Raw genomic sequence first — 22082 nt, forward strand, 5'->3', positions numbered from 1 at the left:
GCGTGCAAGCAACCTAAATGAAGTCTGTTCAACTACCATAGCTTCAACCAGCTAAGAGTCATCGAGTTATGTATTTGTCAACAACAACCCCTAATCTGGATCGACTCGATATCGTTAGCAAATAGGGCACATAAACGTTATTAGCTGACTTAGGCTCCGATTGTGTTTGCGACATGTAAATAACATTGTTGGACCTTTTGACTGTGGGGTAATATGCTCATAGATTCTTATTTTGCCCTTGTGACCACAGTAAACATATCGATGCAGGCAGGGGTCTGATTTTCGCTTACTAAGGGTCAATTGTGTTTGCCACATGTAAACAGCAATGGTGCATGGTTCTCACACAGAAACATCAAAACGAAACCGTCGGGTCTGTGGTTCAATTGATTAAAACTAATGTAGTGCATAAATATTTAGTACAAAATCCGCAATATTAATATTGCCGTGGGATGATTTGTCAGAAGGGGCCCAAGGTTACCTCAAGTACACCCGTCCTGCCAAAATTATACCGACTGTGATGATTTGATATGTTTGATTAAAGAGCATTTTACCTCCATATAGATTAATACTTAGATACACTAGAATTCATTTTTGTTTAGAGCAGTTCTTTCATAACATTTTCTTTGTATTGCAGAAGCTATTGTGTGTTTTAGCTTGACTCTATGACCTAACTAAACAAGATGGTTATATAGAGATGGGGTGTTGCTTGCTACGGAGCAGGGTCCAAAATGTGTTTCTGCATGTATAAATAACGAAGCCTGACCTTTCAAACGCATAGATAACTAATGTTTTACCACGCTGCATTTTAAGATGAGTTTATGACTGTGCAAAGGCGTTGTATTTTTGAACACTAAACATCAATTTTTTAGTTATAAAGTACATTTCAGTTACAAATCAAACCCTTTAAAATTGTACTGGTAATTTGTATTGACATAACCACAAAACTGAAGGCAAAAAGTTCCAAAAAATAACTCCAAGATCAACCTTCCAAAAAAACAAAACACACCTGCATCAAAAGCTTCGCAAAGCCTTTGAAGTCAAACTATTCCGAATGAACACTTACGACATGTTACGTGGTTTCGGTTCAATCCAACAGCTTTAAGCCGGCCCACAGCTGTCTACAGGCCGCCATCATCAATAAACACATGAATGCTGTGAAAATGTGAGAAAAGCGTCTCGTTTTACTAAAACCTACAATTGTCAAGTCATCAAAGTTTCTAAACCGTGCCAAAAAATGCGCACAAATGCGGTTGTTTTCCATTCTTGTCTGATCTTAACCAAAACCGCATGAAATAAACAAAATCCGAACAAAACGCGAGAAATGCCAACCTAGGATTGACAATGCAGATCAGAGGTAACAGGCTGCTAACAGCACTTATAGGTTTAAAATCCAAAACCTTGTGATTACGCAGCTTACACTTTGGACCACACACCGCATAATGCCGTGCTGGCGGCGCGCAGTTTTAGCTGGAGCGATGACATGAACTTGGCTCGAAACCAAAAAACTCGATATCACTTGTCGTTGTTTCCTTCCAGGGGTTAATGACCTCAGCGGTTAAAGTTTGGCGGCCCGGAATATGAAAGTCAATATTATTTTGTCTAAAAGTAAACGGACATAAAAATCGTTCTACCCTTTACTGTAATCCGGGCTTACTCCCGCGAAGCAATATTTAGCAGAATCAGCCATTCTTTTTTGTGGCCAGCACACTAAAAACACCCTGATAGTACGCATGGCACTGTTAGTATAAGCAATGTCCATTCTTGGTTGAAACTGACGATATTATATTTGACTTGGCGTTTAATATCGCATCTTTGAAATGTAAAAAATGTGTCATTAACACAGGGCTTTATAGGCAAACAAAGTTTAACAACAGAGATACGTGAACAGCTGTACACCATAAATCAATCTTATTACAGTGACTTTTTATTTATGGTTCAATATTTGCCTTTATCCTTATTTGGCACCTTGCTGAGGGCGGTACTATTTTTGGCAAATTTATAACATGCAGTCATAATTAATGCATACAATTTGGGACTATAGACGAAATTCGCGTTTGATATATCACTGGCCGTATTTTTATGAACAATAGATAATAAAAAGCTTCACGAAACAATATTCATGTGGAAACTTTCTTATGGGCGAACTTCGAAACCACTGCTTTTTAAACCGGGTCGTGGTAATTAGAAACTTGGTAACACCTAGGTATACACCACCATCTCCCTTACTTAACGCTATGTAGTCAAATCGCATTTTACGCTTAAGAAAAACGATATGCAACGTAGCTTCCTTCACAAAAGATCTATTGAACCATTATCTACTGATAAACCCTTATCACAACACACAAGTGTGCAGGCCTGTCAACTGCGTGAGGTCCTAACTTGATTAACGTTGGTTTCAAGCTACAATACAAACAACCGATTACAGCAAACTTGACCAATGACCTAAGCTAAGCAGTTGCAAAATACTGCGAGATAACTCTTCAAACTCTGCACACGCGTGGACTGATAAGTTTCTCTACCTGCACAAGAAGATTTTCGTTCTTGTTTGCTGAACCTGAAAAAAATTGGGGCCGCGTATTTTTTTTCAACAAAGATTGACAAACAGTTAATCGTACAACCATTTAAAAATACATATCTATTCAAGCAAGATTAAATACACCATGTTTAAAAGTCACAGTTCACTTGTACTTAACTGTGCATACGATTTGCAATTAAAACACAAATGTTTGTAAGACTATGCGTTTAACAAACGGTTCCACCTGCGTTAAAGAGCAGATTGAAATACAAAAGTTCTTGATTTAGGTGATATATGTAGGCTTGCTACTTCAAATACACAGCAACCAACAACGGTTGTTGTACAACTGTTTGGGTTGATAGCAGACGTTTTTTGTTGAAAATAAATAATATCAAAATTTATTTAGGTATGTGAGTAAATTAGATTTTCCAATTACGAAAATTTAATGTCGGCGTACATAGCCCTCCTGCCAAAGTTGAATCTATGGTCACCGAACGCCCACGACAGCTCAAGATTTAATCTGGTTATAACGCTATAGCGCTAAAAATGTCGAAGCTAAGTAGCGTGAAATTTGAACAATTACCATGTTTGGTCATGGGCATCGAAGTCAAAATAACCGCTTCGGTGATGAATTTTTTCTCGCATTAGCATGTTTTTATCACAAACAAAATCAACGCGCCAGCAATACTATTTACTTGTTAGCGATTTTATCTCGAATTATCATGTTTTGACAGGTCGTTGCCAGCGTATGGCACATACATGTAAGCTAAAGTTGGTCCTGATTGCAGACGCTTTCAAGACCCAACAATTGCACAACTAAAACTCAACAGTTACACAACTAGATTTGATCTAAAAAGTTTAATCTTATTTTACAATAAGCGTGTAGTTTTAGCAGTGGTTTGTGTATTACAATAACTTTTGATGTTTACAATCTAAACCATATCTGAAAGCTGACAAGTTTGCAGTGTTGTTCAACAACACTCATCCACTACAGCTGTATTAAATCAATCTCTGTTCAATCATACCACAAAACCACAAAGCTCTTGCGCACTGTTGAACCTTCGCATAGTATCTGGACAACTGTCTATCTACCAAGTTGGCATCCAAGGCTAGAATGCAGTTAAACACGTTGTGATAGTTTTAGAACTAAAAAAACTACAAGTTTTTGAACAAAGGTCATGCCTTTAGCCTAAGCGTGTGACTTTCATGAGTCAGACGTTTGGTGGTGAAAGCTTTGCGGTTTGTGCAATCTACTACGACCGATAAAACAAAAACTCAGCCGGCCACGAGGCGTTAATCAGCTTCTGTTGAATGACTACTTGCGAAGCACTGAAGGGCTATGATAGCCGCGGAACGGAACTTATAACTCATCAACTCAATTACTGGCTGTGTTTTGGAAATTGGATTACATTGTTACGTCATGTGCTTGGGCAAAAAAGGCGGCAAATAATATCGCTTGAAAAATGCTTTTATGGTTACTAGTGTACTGAGTAATATGCCCCACACATTGTTTTGCACCCTCATTTTACGTTTTGTAGTGCCACATGGCAAGCAGTTTTCAATGCGAAATGAATACATGGGTAAAAAACAGAGCATGCATCATATTTAACTCTGTGATTTTATCTTCTATTACAGCTTAAGCAATAGTTTTTAATGGTGATGTTTGTAGTTAGAAATCGGGTGGCATAATATTTTCGTAGCCTTGTGCCAATCTTAAAACACGAAATTGCCATCAAGGCAACTGTTTGTTTTCCTCCCGACTTTACAAACCAAACCAAACGCCAGTCAAAATGGACGAAACTTGTTTACATTTGGTCATTCTAAAATAACTGAAGTGTTTTGTTTGCCTGCTGTCAAGACGACTGACCAAATGATTGTCGGCTCCAAAAAGTCGCTTATATTCAATCCCGTGTCAACTTATTTGTGTACACAGTTTGATACATAAACAGAAACGTAGAACTGCAAATATTTTATGTTGACCAGTCGGTCTTTGTGGACGCTAGGAAACGACACAATGGCGTCAAAATTTTAGTTTTGTTCAAATAGACTTTTTCAAAAGTTTCGGATCAGTCAATTGCATTGGGTTCCCAAACACACAATTCCGTTGTTTGCACAAAATACAAACAGTTCCAAAGCTCTTTGCAAAGGTTTTTTAGCAGGAAAAACATATTTTAATACAGTAGTGCTGAAAGTAAACAATTCCATTGGGAAATTGAATCATAAAGGTAATGGTTGTCACAAAAAAGAGTTTTAAAAATACGACCGTTTTATTCTGAAAGAAATGTTTTATGAAAAACAGAAACTGTTAATCCGACGATTTGTTTAAAAAAACACAAAAAGTATGTTTTTGCTTTGTGCCAATACTCTCCAACTTGGCTGCCATCTGTTATGCTCGTAGACGTAGCACACATCGCATCCAACAATACCCCAAGATGGATATTTCCGATAACGTGAAAAACATCAACCTTTTTCACTGGTTTCCTAAAACTGAAAGTTCCATAATCAATAACCGAAAAAACCTTCGTCGAAAACGGTTTTCGAATAAACTAAGAATGGAAAATAAATGTGAGGTCAATTAGTAGCGACGTTACGCGGTGCAAGTTTCACAAATGAAGACATGTTTGAGAAGTAAGTACTGCATCCGTCTTCTTCTTCGGCTTTTTGTTCGGCTGCGTTCGGATTGACAATTTCAATGCCTAAAAAAGAGCGGATCTGTAAATCACTTGATATTCAACAGTTAGATGTAAACACAAAATGAGTTTTTTTAATCAAACAGGTATCATTTGGTTAGGGAACAAGTTTGGTCTCGAACTGTGCAGTTTAAACCAGTGTTTCTTAATCTCTGCCGTGTCCTATATATTATTATAGAAAAGTACTTTTGGCCCCCATTTCATTAACATGGTGAGCTTCACTCATTACACGTTACTTCAAAACCAACATGTTTAAGTGAAATATTTTAATCGGAAAATTTCGCTATAAAACTTGCTATTGAATACAACCAAACGGTTTTCTGGAAGAAGATTTGTCATTGGAATGTGCTCATGTCTCGCCGATTCAGAAACACAAAACTTTAAATAGTGGAAAAATCCTGTTGTTTCATGACTAGCATCCATATTTACATACTTTAATTTTGTAAAAGAGAAAACATCCTGATATTAGCGATCATTTTCTCCTTTGCATAGCAATATACCGACATCACATTATTAGTCTTTGGTTTTAAAATGACGTCAGACTTTGTAATAGGCGGCTAAATAAACTTTCAACCATATCGTACTCCCCATCCCCAGCTTTTGGAATAAAGAAAAGCAAAAATCAACACAAATATATGTAAATATTGAAACCTTTAAGCGGAGTGAAGGCAACAGAAGAAGCGGTCCCTGACCCTCTGTCTCTCACAGTTGTTTTTCCACCCCATGTACTTGCTGTGCTCGCCCCGGCAGCTCTGTTTGCTCGCTGCAGCTTCGTTTGAAGGGTTTTTGAAATTCGAACTTGTGTCTTGTTGTCGACCTGTAGAAAAAAAGAAATGTTAACTCTCTGACACAACCTGGCGGACAACATTTTTTTATGAAAGCGCCTGCATTTTACGCAACTTCGATGTACGAGCCACTTGTAGCGGCATTCTCATTTTCAATCATCTTTAAAGAGCGAATTAGAGTGGTGGGCCTTCCAGCTTTTTTGCACAGTTCCACAAAAAGTGTGATCTAGGATTTATGCCTGCATCAAAGCTTTTAAAAATTTCTTATTTATTTAAATATAATGATTGATAGCTAATCAAGTAATAAGTTAGTAAAGATACAAGAAACTTATGCAATCTTTTATCTATTGCTTGTTGCCTAAATAAATTGATTTTTGATGATTTTATCTTTACCTGAGCTGCCCGAATTCTTCCACTACCAGATTTTCCAAGTTGTCCAAGAGAGAATCCTATGCTATCTTGATAAGCATCCTCTTCAATCTCTCCAAAGTTCATTCTGTTAGCCTGTTTGTGCATTTCTGTCATTCCGAGTCTCTCCTTCATCTTCCTATATCTTCTCCCACCTCTCTTTTTCCTACCGGGATCAACAGGAGCAGGAAGAGCTTTTACCTGAATTAAATAGAAAGCTATAAAGTTTAATTGGCACATTTTGGTTGGTTTGAAAATAAAAAGAAGGCTGCAATTGTTGTTTCAGAGCCTACTAAGGGATATTGTTTTTCATGTTAATCTAAAAAAAATTGGTAAAAATGTATCATACCTGTTCACTTCGTGATCTTCAATGTTGGATTAAGCACATTTAGTTTAATGAACTTTAGAGTGTATACCAGACTTATCAGAAAAAGTTAGTCAAATTGGCCTAACCTGTTTAACAGGTGGAGGTTCTTGCCATTTTTCAAACTTGGCAGTAATTTCTTCTTTCAATTGCATTCCAACTGTTCCATCTGGACTTTCGTGAAAACTGTCAACACGAGCTGCCAGTGTCAGCTTAAGAAAAACATTAAATAACTTAATGTTCCAAGGTAGCGTCATATAAATGGAAGTCACACAGTATTATTACTAAATTTTGAGTTTGATGCAAATACAAAATTATTGGTGGATGTGTGACATTTATTTGACATAAAGTGGGCAGTACTTTCTTATTGTTTAGAAAAGAATATTTTACTTACTTTGGCAGCAAGCAATCTTGAAGCTTTTCTTCTTAAATCTGCTGGCATCATTTGTACAGCATCGCTGTAGTAAATAAAACCTGCAATACAAAACTGTCTAAATTCAATGTCCAAAACAAAACCACCAGATGACAGTGACTCAATTATAACTTGCAACGAACAATCAGTGTTTGGAAAGTTATGCTTATAGAATATAAAAACATACGTTCAAGCGACATTTATGTAAATCACAAATTTACTACCACCAATAATGTTTGTGCAACTAAGTGAATAATTTTTTTTTCTTTTTTTTCTAAAACTAGTTGCATTTTGCAACTAATCACGTGATCAAAAGTTAACCAATAAACTTACCGGTATGGGGGTTAATTGCTGTACTGGAAAACCCAGACAAAGTTCGTTTCTGTGACCCAAGTAACATTATATTACAAGCTGGCATCTTTGTTAGTGCTGTCAACCCTCCAGCCACACCCATCAGTTTTGCTGCTACTGTGGCACCTAAAATGTGCAACACACATTAAAACAAGACAAGACAAACGGTGTGCTGGAATTTATACAAATTTATGAGAAGTATCATTAATGCTAACAACTTATTTGAAAAACCTCACAGTTATTTTACATGTTTTGAGACAATACAAAAACAAACTATGAACTTGTTACACTGAAACACTTTACAAACACAGATAAATCCAGTGAATTGAATACGAATTGGAAAACCCAACCTTAGCCAGTTGTTACGAAAAATCAGCCGACTGAAAGTTTGGTTAATTGCTTAAAAAATCTTGACAAGTTGGTTATGTGATTAACTGGACTTGTGCATACATAGCCACAAAAAGACTATTCAACATCACGTTTTTTGCCACCAAAAATACATGAACAGTCTACATCAGGAAATGCAAACATGATTTACCTATAATAACAGTCAAGTTAGGGGCAATGTATGACATTCGTGATTCAACATAAGTCAGGATTCTGACTTTAGCTTTAAGAAGTTGTTCAGTCATGTCGCATGCTTCAAAGATTCGCATCAATTCTTCTTCAGACAAAACTTTTCCTTGTGTAGTTGAAGCTGTCACACTTACCACCATAATTGTAGCATTTGATATCACCTAAAAAAGGTCCACATAAGAAACTTAAAAACAGCGATTGTTACTGAAACTACTGCAGAAATTTATCCTAAAAACCAGAAATTTATCCTAAAACTTCAAATTTGCAAACTCTGGTGATGAAAGGTTTGAACATGTTAGATAAGTCAGGGGTGACCAAACTTTTTTTAATTGGGGGCAATTCTTATCAGGTGCAATGCCCGCAGGCCAACATTTGTTTGCAAAGTTTTTAATGGGACAATTATAGCACTGAATATACAGCATTAAAGGAAATTTTGGGACTTTGCCATGTCAGTACCACGTATACTTTCTAGTGATGGGACGATACCAGGTTTTGAAGCGAGTACCGATACCGAGTTTCAGTACCACATGTATATACCTTCACTACCGAGTACGATTACTGAGTACTTAAGTGTAGTGTGGTACTTAGTTGTATATCATTGGCTAATTTATCTGTTATGGTCGGGGGTGCCCGACACACATGTCGAGAAATGTAATCCCCATGTGATAGCAAAAAAGATATACGTAAACTGGCGGACCTTTTTCCCATTTTGTGCTGTCCGAAGCAAATATTGGCATAAAGTTGTATTCTTATGCTGTAAATCAGCCTTCGGTACTCGCACGTTGGTATCGAAAACTGAGACAAAATATTTTGATACCGAGGAACGACTAATACTTTCTTTTTACCAGTAAATAAAGTTCCATGGAACAGCTTTTGCTTGAAGTCGCCATAACCCAAAACTCGAATTCAAGTTATGGCTTCCCATGCACAACAAAAATTGAAACAACAGTGATGGGCCACTTGAAATGCCATCATGGGCCGCATTTGGGCCTTGGGCTGCACTTTAAACACCCCTTTAGTTAAGTTTAATCATAGATATTTTCTGTTTACAACCAACACATTGTATTTCACCTGCTGTAATGCTTCATTGTTCTTGTATTTTTCTAAATCATTTCCCAATTCCTTAATGGTCCTTATGTATTCCAGAGGGGTTGGAACCAATGAATCAAGTTCAGGAAAACGTTTTGAGTAATGATCTCTGCAAGCAATTCCAAATGATAGTTTTTTATTTTTTTGCCCATCGCGGTAAGGAAATATAACATACAAAAACACTGCCAGAATTGACTCATGTTACAACAACAACATAAACTTCCTTTAACCTGCAAAATTTGTGAATAATGTTGATTTCATTGTCAATTTCCATCGTCAAGTTATTTGATTCCACTATAAGTTTGTATTCAGGGTCTGCCTCAACCATTCCAACCATTTGTTTATTAATGTTTTTCATCTCATACTCGTCAATCCCATTCATTACTCTTGTGAACTGTTCGGTACTTATCAACCTGCCAAACACAAAAAAATCAAGTTAATTTCATAGCCAAACTGCCAAGCTTTTTATGCAATTTAACAGTATAGTCTGTATGATAGACATTATATCCAAGTGCATTTTTCTTGATTGTACATTTCCTTGTTTCAATCTACCGAGTCAATTAACCAGGTGCAATACCCAGATTTACATACATAGATTACAGTTAGGCAACTAAAAAACATGGTTATTCATGTATCTAAGTCAGGGGTTTCCAACCTTTTTGCGATCTCGTACCACTTAGATCAGTGGTTCTCAAACTGTGGTACGCGTACCACTAGTGATACGCCGGAACTTTTCAGGTGGTACACGAGTAGCGTTCTGTGATATACCTATTTCCGAAATTGAGCCTAATACCTAATTTAAGTCTGATTTAGAATAGCAACTCAACTGACAAAACCGATCACCCCTGGTTTAAACGAAACTATAGTTTGGGATATTCTTTTGAAATTGCTAAATATGCTATCCGGGGTGAGAAAATGGGCCTATTTCTTGGTCTATCAACTCGCACAGGGTTTTGGTGGTACGCAGCGATAGAAAAAGTTGTCAGGTGGTACGCGATCCATATAACATTGAGAACCACTGACTTAGACGCTCTGTACTGCCACGCGTACCACTTCTTGCAGAACAACTAATTTGATCGAATCATTTTTTTTTTCGGAATAATAATATTGGCCTACTGAAATAACACTAAAGCACCACAACTAAACTTAATGAGATTTTTGTTTACTGTCCATCAATTGGTCGAACAAAATATAAAGTTGTTTTTGTGAAAAAAAATCTATGTTTTTGTGAAAAAAAATGAAAGCTACTTGCGTACCATCTGAAAAACCTTCGCGTACCACTAGTGGCACGCGTACCACAAGTTGGGAACCCCTGATCTAAGCAGTGGTGGGATTCAAACTTTTTGCCAGCCGGTTCTATTACAAAAAGTCATATTTTTCAGTCGGTTCTGTTACAAAAGTCCATTGGCAGTAACCAGTAATGCTAACCGATACATTGATTTTCGTGAGAAAGTTCTATAGAAACGGTGCAAACCGGCTGAATCTAAGTACTGTTTATGATGGCAATTTTTTACCTGGCAACATTGCGAATTCCTTCAGGATCAATCCCTCCTTGACCAGTGTCCATCGCATCAATATCTTCAATTTCATCAATTCCTCCAATCCCATCTTCATCTTGCTCTTCCACAGTTGCTTCTTCCCCTTCAAGTCCTGCTTCTTCGAGATCAGCCAAAAGTTCATCAGCCAAAGACATATCGAGTTTATGTGTAAATTTACTCTACTTGTTCTGAAACGTTGGCAAGTGTTTGTTTTTTTACTGAAACAATTGTAACAAACCCAACAGGAAGCTCATTTAGACATATACAACGAATTGTGGTGGATATTAAACAAAAAATGTGGAATAATGATAAAATGAAATATATATCCAAAAGCATTTTTTTTAAACTTAAATATACCAAGTTTTTATACCATTACTTAGAAACAAACCAATTTTGTCTACCTAACACAGACTGAAAAATACGCAATCACTCATCTTATGACAGCATTGATAGACCATAAAAGCCAACATTTTCAATTATCGTGTTGCCTTGTTTAAGTTAAAGAATCCAAAACCAACACATGTGAGCAACACTCGAGTATATTCCAATTTATCATCAAGCACATCCTCATCTGTTAATTTTGATTCCAGCTTAAAAACCACTTGAAAGAAATCTTTTATGTGCCTTAGGAACTGAATGGAATAACTTGTCAAAGGTCCAAACATCACTTTTTGGACATCCTGTTCCCCAAGCGCCATAAACAATAAAGACAGGTACTGACTGTTTGAATCCACACACCCTCCTTTGTAAATTTCTTCCAACAAAGAGTTTGCTGCGTTAACAGCAACATCCTCAGGAACAGATGGTTCTTCATCAGTATCTCCCCGTGGCACTGAACACGATTCGGCAGCAAGAAACTTTCCAGTTGTGGTTTCTCCATGCAGACATATACCAAAACCTGGGGATTTGGCTGGACCTTTTGACACATCAGTGTAAATGTATATATCAGGTATAAAATTGTTTAAAACTCCACGGGCAGAAGTCACAAGTCGATTTGCAAATTGTGGAGATGTTTTTGTGGTGTAAGCCACACCACGGATCCTCTTTACTTTTCCAAGGTCAGTTATTTGTGCTGTACGAAGCTTTTTGATGACAGGACACTGAAACAAAACTTCACCACCGCCGCCTGGAGCACTTCCTCGTTTCTTAACCTTTATTTCAAGGTCACCAACAACACCATACTGTCTCATTAAAGGCAGTGCAATATCTTTGTAGTAATCAACTGAAGGATCCCACTGGTCAGTGGTTATACCTTTAAGTGTGGCTTTTAAGGAAGTTTTACAAAACGGTGCAAGACACAGTAAAACTTCTAGGTAGTAACCAATTGACCTGTCATTGTTGCATTCATGTTCAAATTTACCTCCATGGAGGATTCCAGGCTGATAAAATAGAGTTGTTCCCGTGACACTAATTGTCATTTTAGTTCCATTAGTTATTGTGTCCAATAATCGAAGTAGATTCCCTTCAAATTCATGAAGGCCTGGGTTTTCATCTTTATGCCGAATTTTCTTGATTCTCACACTTTTGCCACTGAGAGTTGATAATATGAGACGTTGTCTAAGATAGTTACAACCTTCATATTCTAAAACACCTGACATTTTGCTTTAAAAGTTCAAGAATAAAATTTAAATTACGTGGTAAAATCATAAGTATTAAGTATAAAAATAGTTCGTTTCGTTATTCTTACATAGTCTTTACTTTAAAGTAAAATACGTTTATTTAGTCAAAATTACCAATCTAAAATCAGTTTTGTCAGCGTAGTTCTCTATATTTGTCTACTTGGTCTAATGCGCGCTATTGCGGTACAGGAAGTAAGTAATAAAAACCAAAGATAAAAACAAGCTTCAAAACAAAATAGCAGAAAACGCAACATGTTCGTAAACTTCGTGTTGCTTGTGTACAGTAAAATAACGTCATCAATAGTGGGACGCCAAGTTTCTTTTCAACATTAGAAAACAAGAAATACCTAACATTTAATTCAATTCTTTTACTTGTTACGCATTAGAGAAAAGTACATGCTTTACGAAATGATAATTTTTTAGCTTCAAATATGCAAATTTGTAAATTTATTTTTAAGTGCAATGTAATGTAACTTTAATTACAATGTAACTGTCCATACACCGCTGACGTAAATTTAGTATCACAAATTCACAACATGCTCAAACTTACATAGAAATCTTACTTTTGTGTTTTACTTTTTACGTACACATTTGTGAAACCATTTAAGACCAAAAAAGGTTAATATAAATTTGATCAATGCAGAATTTGATTTGTATTTCTGCCCAAACAAATAAAATTTGACGAATTTTCATTTTTAATGATAAACTACAAGATTAATTCCACTGTCAAAAAAATACATTGCACCAAAAAAATGAAACACAAGCTTTCAGTTTCTTTTATTTGTTTGTCTCAATAAAAAAAATGTGTACAATTCAGCACTTGTATGAGTATTACAAAAAGTTTTACACCCAAAATAAAAGTAACCGTGTTTTTATAGTGACTCGATACGACATAAATGTACAAGTGAATATTTGGAAATATAACGGGAAAATATAAACTAAAAACCTCTGTTAGTTCTACAGGAACCGGGCATTATTTTTTTGTATTTTTAAAAGCTTTGACAAGAAAATGTAAAGTAAAACATAATACAATTGGAGTCAAACAACAGCGGTAAAATAAGTTCTTATTACAGGCGAACTCCCATCATAACAGCAAGCTCATTTCTTTGAATTACACCGTCTTTGTTGTTGTCACCGTGAGATATAAGCTTCTCTTTTACCTTCTCCAAATCTGCAGCTGTCAGTGGTCCCTTAGAAAATATGGAAATAATTTAGGCGATTAATGTGTAGGCTAATCATTATTGCAAAAATGATACAACAGAAAATAAGACAAATAAACGAGCAGCATACACAAAATAATCGATAAACCCTAATAAAGCAACCAAAACCAAACATCTGGTGGGAGTGTTGTAAAACACTGTAAGTTTGGTCTCTGTAATCACGTTCGTTACCACGTAAGTTTGGTCATTAACCTCAAAGACTAAGAAAACCATATGTTTTACGGTGATTGAATTCAATGTTGGTCCTGTCACTTAGTCAAGTACAAGTCCTAACCATATTATGCTTTTGGGTTGGACTATAAAATGATTTAACATCATACGACTACGACCATGACATTAATAGAAGTGTTTCTAGCATTAAGTAAAAAAGTAATATAAGACGCGACTCAGTGCAAGGTTACGGAACATGAGCTACGCATCATTTATTTAACATGCATTCAGCATCCCTGGCAAATTTCAATTATCTTTTGTTTTCTAGCTGGCCTACAGCATAGGTGCCCGACCCGTCGATCGCGATCGACTTGTCGATCTTAGGTCGATCGTGAAGGATGCAGAAAATAATTTGAAAAAATGATTTTGTGACACGTTTTTGAGATGTTGCTGTAGGATGACTTTATTGTAAGCATTAATCATTAGGATATGTTGGTATGTTTACACCATATTCATTGCAAAGTTGGTGTAAATACAAAATCACCCTAAATTATGGTTCAGGCACTGCAGACAATTCAACTTAAACTCATGAAGATCTCCAGTCAAAAAAATCATGCTCGGTAAAGCAAGCCGTCATTCTCAGACTTCTCAAATGATTATTTTGCATTTCATGCCCCTTGTCCATAACTCTCTTACGTCACTGCTTTCCTTTCTAAAAACTTCCGGATTTGAACCGCTCACCCGAATAAGCTCCATCATGTCTTTCACGAATCCGTCCAATTCCGCTCCCTCTAGCGCCCCCGTCTGGCTCTGAGAGATACAGATGTGCCTTATCGTTAAGTAACATCAAATTTTGCCTTCAAATTTACAACAAGCAAGAGCTACTTAATATGGAAGAACTGTGTTTATTTTTTACACGACTAAAACCTAAAATTATTATGTTTACTAACTTAATTGAAATTTCTACTCATTAATATTATTATGTTAACCCATTGCTTTGTTAAATTTGGTAGCATTTTTGAAAGAAAAACTTATTTTCACAAAAGAAAAAAAAACGACAGGTACAATTTTAAAACGTTAAAAAACCTGGTCATAGTGACTGAAAATCTTTTCAAAATCTCTTCGTCGGGCGGCAATTGATCCATCCTTTTTATAAAACAACAACATAGGCTAATTAAAACATACAAAAACGCACAAAAAATCGGAGCTTCCGAATAGACAGACCTGTATTTGAAATTGAAGAAGAAAGTTTTCGGAACAGTTGACGAGACGGGCCATGTCTTGTAAGTCGAGAAGTTTGTCCTCATTTCGGTCAAATAATTTCATCTAAACACGATAACGTGAATTACTCTTTATAACACCTTAAATACAAAAGCATGTTTTGTATGGACTACTGCAGCTGTAGGTTCAAGTCCCTTTACAAATATATTTTATAATGTGCTTTGCTGCATTAGATTTACACCACGGGGAAGAACGACTTTTGTAGTCCAAAGAGAGCACCCGCTTTATTCAGAAAAAGAAGCAAGTGCCCAAATCAAAAGTACATATGAAATTAAAAATATTTCTCTGTCAATCGCATAACCTTGAATTATGTAAAAACTTCAAACAAGCACCAACAACAAGGACCTAAATATTTATATTTAAACATCTAATATGCAACAGCATTTTTTAACATTTAAAACACCCTTCTTACAATGCTTTTTGCGTATTCTTTCAGTTTCTTGGACGAGACGTGCGCACCAGCAGCTGTGACGTAATCAGAAATGAAATTCTAAAGAACAACAAAAATCAATTTTTCTTTAAAAATATCTCGACAGCAACTTGCTACTGGGAATATCAGATCAAAAACAGGAAACAAATCCTCTTATCGGCAGATCTGACAGCCTCGCCCGTTTTGCTACTGAATAATTAATGCTAAAAACACAAGGTAATTTTATTCAATGGTTTTAGCAAACAACCCAGTAGCATAAAACGGCTGCAGTTTAACTTACATGGTACCCCTTGAGAGGAATTTTGTGACTAATTTAATTTTAAAACTAATTGGTAAATTGCTTACATTTTTTACATAGGTTATAATGTCGGGTTTTAAATGAGTTGAGAAACTTAAAAGGTACGGAGTAAATCAAGACAGCTGACAACCTGATGATCAGTATTGTGCAATTAGGCGTTACTTTATTCATCAAGCCTAAAATCAAACAGGAAAATATTGACTGTGGTTTATGTGGTTTTCCCTTTAGGCATACTGTTGTTTTGTATGATAAAAAAAAACAAATAAAATATTTCAGCCTATTTTAGTCCTTCTTGGAAAGCAAATCAATACAAGAAGATTATGTTTTGCTAATGAGGGAGATATATCGCATACTATAGTATGCGCCAATTTCGTCCACTAGTTGCGTTACGTTTTAACACAATCACAACGAATACACCCGTTTATGCGGCCCCATATACAGCCCCATATATTTACATATATGTAAATATGTGATTACTTGTAGTTCCTTTACGTCGATGAAGCCACTTCGATTTTTGTCATATTTTCTCCAAATCTAAACAGAAATTACCATTAAAACGTTTTGAAATGTAGATATAATGTAAAAACTAAAACCTAAATCAGTACAATAGAAAAAAATAACATGTTGTATGCTCTTGTTGGTTTATATTTTTGCAATTGTCGTAATTACGCTGGGTTACGCAATTACAGAATTACATAGCAGTGGAAAACCCGTTCGGTCGATGTGTCACTAGTTAATTTAACAACACCTTTCAAACAAGACTGACGTTTCCCGCCACGGGATAATTGAAAAATGACGGCAATATGCTATTTGCGGCACGTGGGACTGACCTGCAGATGTTACGAGGAAATTTACGACGGTTTTGGGAAGCATATAAACGGCAGTGAATGGCGCTTACATTTGCGCTTCCAGACAAACAAATTCAAACAGTCAGCTAAATTCGGATTTCAATTTAAAGTCACACGTTGAAAGTTTAAACTTAACATCGCCCTACGATTCCTTCAAACATCCACGAAAAAAATGTACAAGCATTGATGTTTGCCATTTACCGAACGTTAAGGATTAAAACAGCACTTGATACCTCCATAAAAGTAACGCTTGAATCAAGTGGGATGGTTCTTCGGAAGAGAAGAAGAAACTCCTCATCTTCTGGAAGCAACATCTTTGCTATCTATCCAAAAAACGAAAAATATAAAGATTATCTAGTGAGGGGCATGAATTTGAATTCGACCGCTCGAAAAAATGCATATAAATTAGGAGTACTGTTGAAATTTTATGTGATCAGTGAACTATAAGACAGACATATTTATTTTTCGTATCAAATCCGTTTCTTAGGGCGTAACCACAAATTGTTGTGTTACAAAGAAACCACGTGCCTATTTACCTCGTTCATAGACATCCTACCATCTTTGCTTTTATCGTACGCAGACATAAAAGTTCTTTTGATGGAAGCGTGCTCTTCAGCTGTGGGCTCCTGAAATATTAATAAGTCAGGGTTAAATAGGACAAGATTTGAGATAAGACCTAAAACCTAAACACATGGCAGGCCTAAAAGCTGTAAAATTGTGAACAGTTTGAACAGATTTCAACGTATGTTGTTGGTTGGAAAATTTGATGGAAGCGGGGATTTTTTTGTAATTTTGTGGCAACATTTAGGCTGGAAATATTTGAATGCAGTGTACAAATGGTGTGATTATCGGCACAAGTCCAGCTTTTTCACCGTGTTTTACCTATCTACCTAATCACTACGAAAATGCTGATGTTTTTCATGCGGTGTGATATACCATATCAGATATCACAAAACAAGCTGACTTTATTTCAGCCAAGTAAACCTAAAGCGTCATTATCTTGGTTATCCAACGAGCATGGAGTATCGAAATGGGCAAAATACATTGGGTTAGAGTTTTACGTAAGACCTAATCGCTCAAATTCAAAACCCAGCCTTAAATATTTTTTTAAAATACTAAGCCGCATTTAAGATTCCATATAGGTCAAATCTGTTAGCTTTACCAGAAATGTTCACGTGATCAACTATTGAACAAAGAGTTTGCATCAGGCATGTATAAAATAGACACGAAAAGTGACTTATCCGCACCAAACATAAAGGAGCTTCTAGGAATTTAGGGAAACCATAACCAAAACGGTACGTCTCACAAACATGTTTTTGTTGTGGTATAATCAAGTAAAATAACAAAAAGACAAATTGACGACAGTGGCATGAAATCAATAAATTGATGAAATCTAAATCGATAAGTAGCTTCTCCGTGAAATAACAGGGCAAAGGTTGAAAATACACCTTTTCCGTCATAATCAATATCACGGTTTCAATGGTTGTCGACGATAATGAAAGCCTTTGGAACACTATTATGCTTGTTGCACGAATAATTAGGTGTTAGTTTGTATTTTATTTAATTGTTGTTTTTTCCTATGACCTAAACTTGGTAACAAATTATATAGGCTAATTGTCATTTTTAGCTTATAACTAGTAATGTACCGAATCTACCTGAAAAGGTTCGAGCCGAAACCGAGTTAATTCATGATGTTTCATATTGGCAATATTGGAAGTTTTTATACAATCAAAAAGTTCAGTATCTGCTAATTTTCAAAAAAGTTTGGCGAAACTGAAACATTGCAAACGGCATATTCCGCCAAAAAGTTTCGGCCAACCCAAAAAAGTTTTACATTTCTTGCATACCGTTACATTGTGTTCAGGAAACCCCCGACTACACCAAGATCACGCTGCAGTCAATGACCAACAACGCTTACTTACAGTTTACGCGGCAAGTAATCGGGCTTTTTACAAATAATTACGCTATACGTAGTACATTTTAATTAATGTTTTGGGGATGTTAGGTAAGTTAAGAGACACTATGACATCGTCTTTTTGTCAGTTTCCTCGTCCTAATTTGGATTCAATTATAGGAAATGGTCGTTAAAATTGAATGGTGTTTTGTAACCTAATTACCGGGAACTTTCCGTGACCGTTTGTTGCGACATCATAGTTGCGAAAGTACACTATATTTAATACATGCATGAAATTTGTGCTTGTGACAATACTGGACTGTGTCGTGCGTTTTACAAGTCAGAGCCAAAACGTGTGGTTACAGCAACTGGAATCAAAAAGGTTTACTGTTTCCTACGAAAAAGGGAAGTCGGAAGTGTTACCTTTTTCAGAAGTCGTTTTGATAGTTCGTAAAAGAATGCATTAAGTTCATTCCCATCAATGTAACCGTTGTCTGAAAAAAGAAGTTATAGTTTAGGCCTTTATTTCAAAACAGCATAACTTACTCCTGAAGCAAATGACCAAAACAGGTAAAGTTGACCACACAATGTGTCATGTCAATGACATAATACATCTAGCTTGCACCACCAGAACTCGTGACAAACAAAACGTCATTACGCCAATTGCTGGTAAATTTTACTTGATGGTCCTTATTCCAAAAACTCAAAAAAGTTGCCAGAGAATTTTTGTCGGTTTCACCAAATGTCATACTGTATTATTACAGGTTGACTTGAACATCATCGTCAACAAACTGTTGGGTAAATCTCAGACCTTAATGTGCATGCGTCCCATTTAAACGCTGGCTATGCAAACCCAAGAAGTCAGGAAATTATATGATTTGCACAATCAGCAACATTTTGCACATTTTTGTCGTTGACAGTTTGTGGGAAGTCTTTTTTTGATTGACGTGCGTGTGGTGCTAAGTTCCGTTTCAGTTAATCATCATTTTGTGATTGATTATAAAAAACACATGCTTGCGCATGGGTATATACGCGTCGTACTCAATTGAACAATGCATGGGGTAACGAAAATTGAAGCTAAACGTATAAATTTTTCCTAAAAACAAAATTGCCATCGAAAAAGCCTAAATGTAGCCGTTGGCCTTTCTGTTCTCATTTTTAAACGCGCTGTTTTGGCTTGTTAAGAGTTGCTTCACCGATGATGTCAAACGTTTGGCTAAACATGTGATTTAAACAATAGGCGTACGTTTTAGGCTACTTCAATAATAAATCGTTTCATAGTAAAGTTATAATGCTCTACGTATGTATGTTTACGTTGACCTTTATTTACGTTGTGACTTAATGTCTACATCAGTTTTACGTAGACTACTTGATGTTCAAACTTTTGTACTCATATTACTGCCTAAATGTGATAAATTTTTGTGATGTCTATTCTTCGGGCAATATTAAGTTAGAATATAACAAGTACTCACCATTAATGTCAAACTCTTTCCAAATATCAGCAAATTGTGTTGCTTTCAAGGCAGGCAAAACCAAACCTCCTGGCATGGTCATGATTCTTTCTTCAGGCTTTTTGCGGAATCTCAAACACATAAAATACTCTACGTCGATAGTTGTAATAATAAACACTGAAAAACAGACCTCGTTTGTTGTAAAAGTAGTGCCGCAGTATAACGTTGCGTATGTAAGCATTTAAAAGGTATATCAATTGTCTCTATGACTGTGGCTGCTGATGTAATAACTTACGTGTATTACTTTGCACAGTAAAGCGACCTTTTGTTTTTCGTTAGTTTAAAAAAACTGTACAAAATATTTGAAAGTCATCTAAAATGAGTGAAATCTGTTAATTGCACATCTGTCGGCAAGCTTGAATTCATTTAAACTAAACATCACTAAGTAAGCCGCAAAAAAAACGACTGTAACAATCTGGACCCCACGCCTCAAATCACTGTCACACCAACAGCTTTAACTGAACATTATGTCGATTCCCCGTTTTTCTAATTCCCTTTTTTTTCCCTCTCGATTCGAGAGAGTTTTGTTACAGCATTTGTTCAGCCCATCGCCGTTTAACTCTTTTATAATTCTGCCTAATTTTACAACCATAAACGCAATTTATTGTATAGTATGATATAGTTTGTACAGTCTACCATATTTTACAAAACGCACAGAGTTGGGTGATGTCATCAAACATAAGAAACCTTGCTATCAGTCAGTCAAACAAAACAACAATACTGACAAGCAATTCTTACTGCCTTTGTAAACGATTTACATATTCATGCCTTGAAACACCTGCCATTTAATGGTTAACTAAAGACGAAGGAATATCATTTGAACCTAATCACATCCATAAACCTTTCACTACAAAATGAAGATCGCTTTTTTTAGAAACGGTCTCGAGACATGGATTCGTAGCTACTTGTCAAAATAGTTGCACTGTTGGCCGGCGACTGACCAAGCAAGAGTACACGTGTGTAAATATTTAATCAAAGTTTTCCAGTGTTTGCTTTTTTCCAGTAAAAAGTATTTCGTCAGTTTTTGTTACAAACCCAGTTTTACCGTTTTTCTGTCACGACATAATTAACGCACTACAAAGAGCAATACCTTTTGCCATTACGCAATACGCATATGCTTATAATTGTATACTTTAAGACATACATTAACACTTTAAAACGTTTTGTCAGAAATCACTGAAACCGGGTGATTCACAGTGAAACAACGTTGCTAAGCTAAGCTGCATGCAAAAACTGAAAACGTTGTATTTACCGTATAGTTCCTATCACAAAGGACACCTATTTTATGACATGACATATACAATACCTTCAAAACAGCTGTAAAAGCTATTAAAAGGGCATATAGCGTCAAACAGAACAAAACACTGTTGTTACCTATTCGTTAACATTGTCTTTTCGGGACTGCAAATGCCTTTGTGCTAAATAGTCGACTTATACTGCCACGCCTCTTTGTCCCGTGCAACATCTTGGCAACCAAACGGATATCCAGTTTGCAACAGTCAAAAAGAAATGGCACAACTATCGAAGCCAGTCGTTTCGTGATACAGTACTTACTATACTGATTAAAGGTTAAAGGCTACGATGTTAATTTCTACATATTGATGAAGTGATAAAGGTGCACTGAACGTTCCAGCCTTACTTCATGCATGTTTGTTTTCACGAACAAATTGCAATGCCTTGACATGGTGACTTTGATGTGCAACTAGGCCTACTTGTCATGCACCTTCCAAGTACCGAAAATACATTGCGACCACAAAAACGTTTACGCGATGCATGTTAATAATGTTGGATTTTGGTTTTCTAAAACTATTGGATATGCAACACGGCATGTCCCTGAATGTTGCTAGACTGTCTTGTCCAATATAAATGAAAAGAAGAACAAGCTAATCATGTATGCACCGGTCACCTTTTGTTTTTTCTTAGTTTAGTTCGTGACGTTGAAGCAAGGGCGGAAATAACCTTGTTAGTCATAATCTTTGCTCACAGGATTGATTCTTTGCAAAAACAGATGATTGTTATTATTGTGGTTAGTCATTTAAAGCTAACTTAACCTGGTGCATCACTATTTATTTTAATACATAGGCTATATCTGCACATTCAGGT

General features: G+C 36.1%; 3 protein-coding genes across 3 annotated transcripts; all 3 read right to left on the reverse strand.

The window, feature by feature from the left end:
• Positions 1 to 4469: 4469 nt before the first annotated feature.
• Positions 4470 to 10888, reverse strand: LOC145224836 (U4/U6 small nuclear ribonucleoprotein Prp31-like). The gene is made up of 10 exons (XM_080091427.1): positions 10705 to 10888; positions 9421 to 9603; positions 9173 to 9299; positions 8064 to 8262; positions 7508 to 7651; positions 7157 to 7236; positions 6852 to 6974; positions 6384 to 6599; positions 5857 to 6022; positions 4470 to 5211 (listed from the first exon to the last, which is right to left on the reverse strand). The coding sequence occupies exons 1-10, from the start codon at positions 10881 to 10883 to the stop codon at positions 5087 to 5089; spliced, it is 1542 nt and encodes a 513-aa protein (XP_079947553.1). The 5' UTR covers positions 10884 to 10888; the 3' UTR covers positions 4470 to 5086.
• A 28-nt stretch (positions 10889 to 10916) lies between these two features.
• LOC145224845 (RNA 3'-terminal phosphate cyclase-like protein) lies at positions 10917 to 12362 on the reverse strand. The gene has a single exon (XM_080091438.1). The coding sequence runs from the start codon at positions 12324 to 12326 to the stop codon at positions 11205 to 11207; it is 1122 nt and encodes a 373-aa protein (XP_079947564.1). The 5' UTR covers positions 12327 to 12362; the 3' UTR covers positions 10917 to 11204.
• Positions 12363 to 13109: 747 nt separating this feature from the next.
• Positions 13110 to 20089, reverse strand: LOC145229598 (secretagogin-like). Its single transcript, XM_080094947.1, has 10 exons — positions 19941 to 20089; positions 18892 to 18962; positions 17111 to 17200; positions 16808 to 16897; positions 16204 to 16260; positions 15411 to 15488; positions 14942 to 15043; positions 14804 to 14863; positions 14459 to 14527; positions 13110 to 13537 (listed from the first exon to the last, which is right to left on the reverse strand). Exons 1-10 carry the CDS (start codon positions 20059 to 20061, stop codon positions 13415 to 13417), a joined length of 861 nt encoding a protein of 286 aa, XP_079951073.1. The 5' UTR covers positions 20062 to 20089; the 3' UTR covers positions 13110 to 13414.
• Between the last annotated feature and the right edge of the window lie 1993 nt (positions 20090 to 22082).

This window comes from Phallusia mammillata, chromosome 1 (genome assembly GCF_965637545.1).
Source record: "Phallusia mammillata chromosome 1, kaPhaMamm4.hap1.1, whole genome shotgun sequence".
Taxonomy (NCBI): Eukaryota; Metazoa; Chordata; class Ascidiacea; order Phlebobranchia; family Ascidiidae; genus Phallusia; species Phallusia mammillata.

Coding starts and splice junctions, on each gene's coding strand:
- LOC145224836 (XM_080091427.1), bottom strand. CDS start 10,883: ATGTCTTTGGCTGATGAACTTTTGGCTGATCTCGAAGAAGCAGGACTT. Junction 7,652..8,063: donor TAACTTGACTGTTATTATAG/GTAAATCATGTT, acceptor TGCACATTTTAG/GTGCCACAGTAGCAGCAAAA. Junction 7,237..7,507: donor AGCAATTAACCCCCATACCG/GTAAGTTTATTG, acceptor TTTGTATTGCAG/GTTTTATTTACTACAGCGAT.
- LOC145224845 (XM_080091438.1), bottom strand. CDS start 12,326: ATGTCAGGTGTTTTAGAATATGAAGGTTGTAACTATCTTAGACAACGT.
- LOC145229598 (XM_080094947.1), bottom strand. CDS start 20,061: ATGTGTTTGAGATTCCGCAAAAAGCCTGAAGAAAGAATCATGACCATG. Junction 16,898..17,110: donor GTAGGATGTCTATGAACGAG/GTAAATAGGCAC, acceptor TTTTTTGGATAG/ATAGCAAAGATGTTGCTTCC. Junction 14,864..14,941: donor TTCTTCAATTTCAAATACAG/GTCTGTCTATTC, acceptor TTTTATAAAAAG/GATGGATCAATTGCCGCCCG.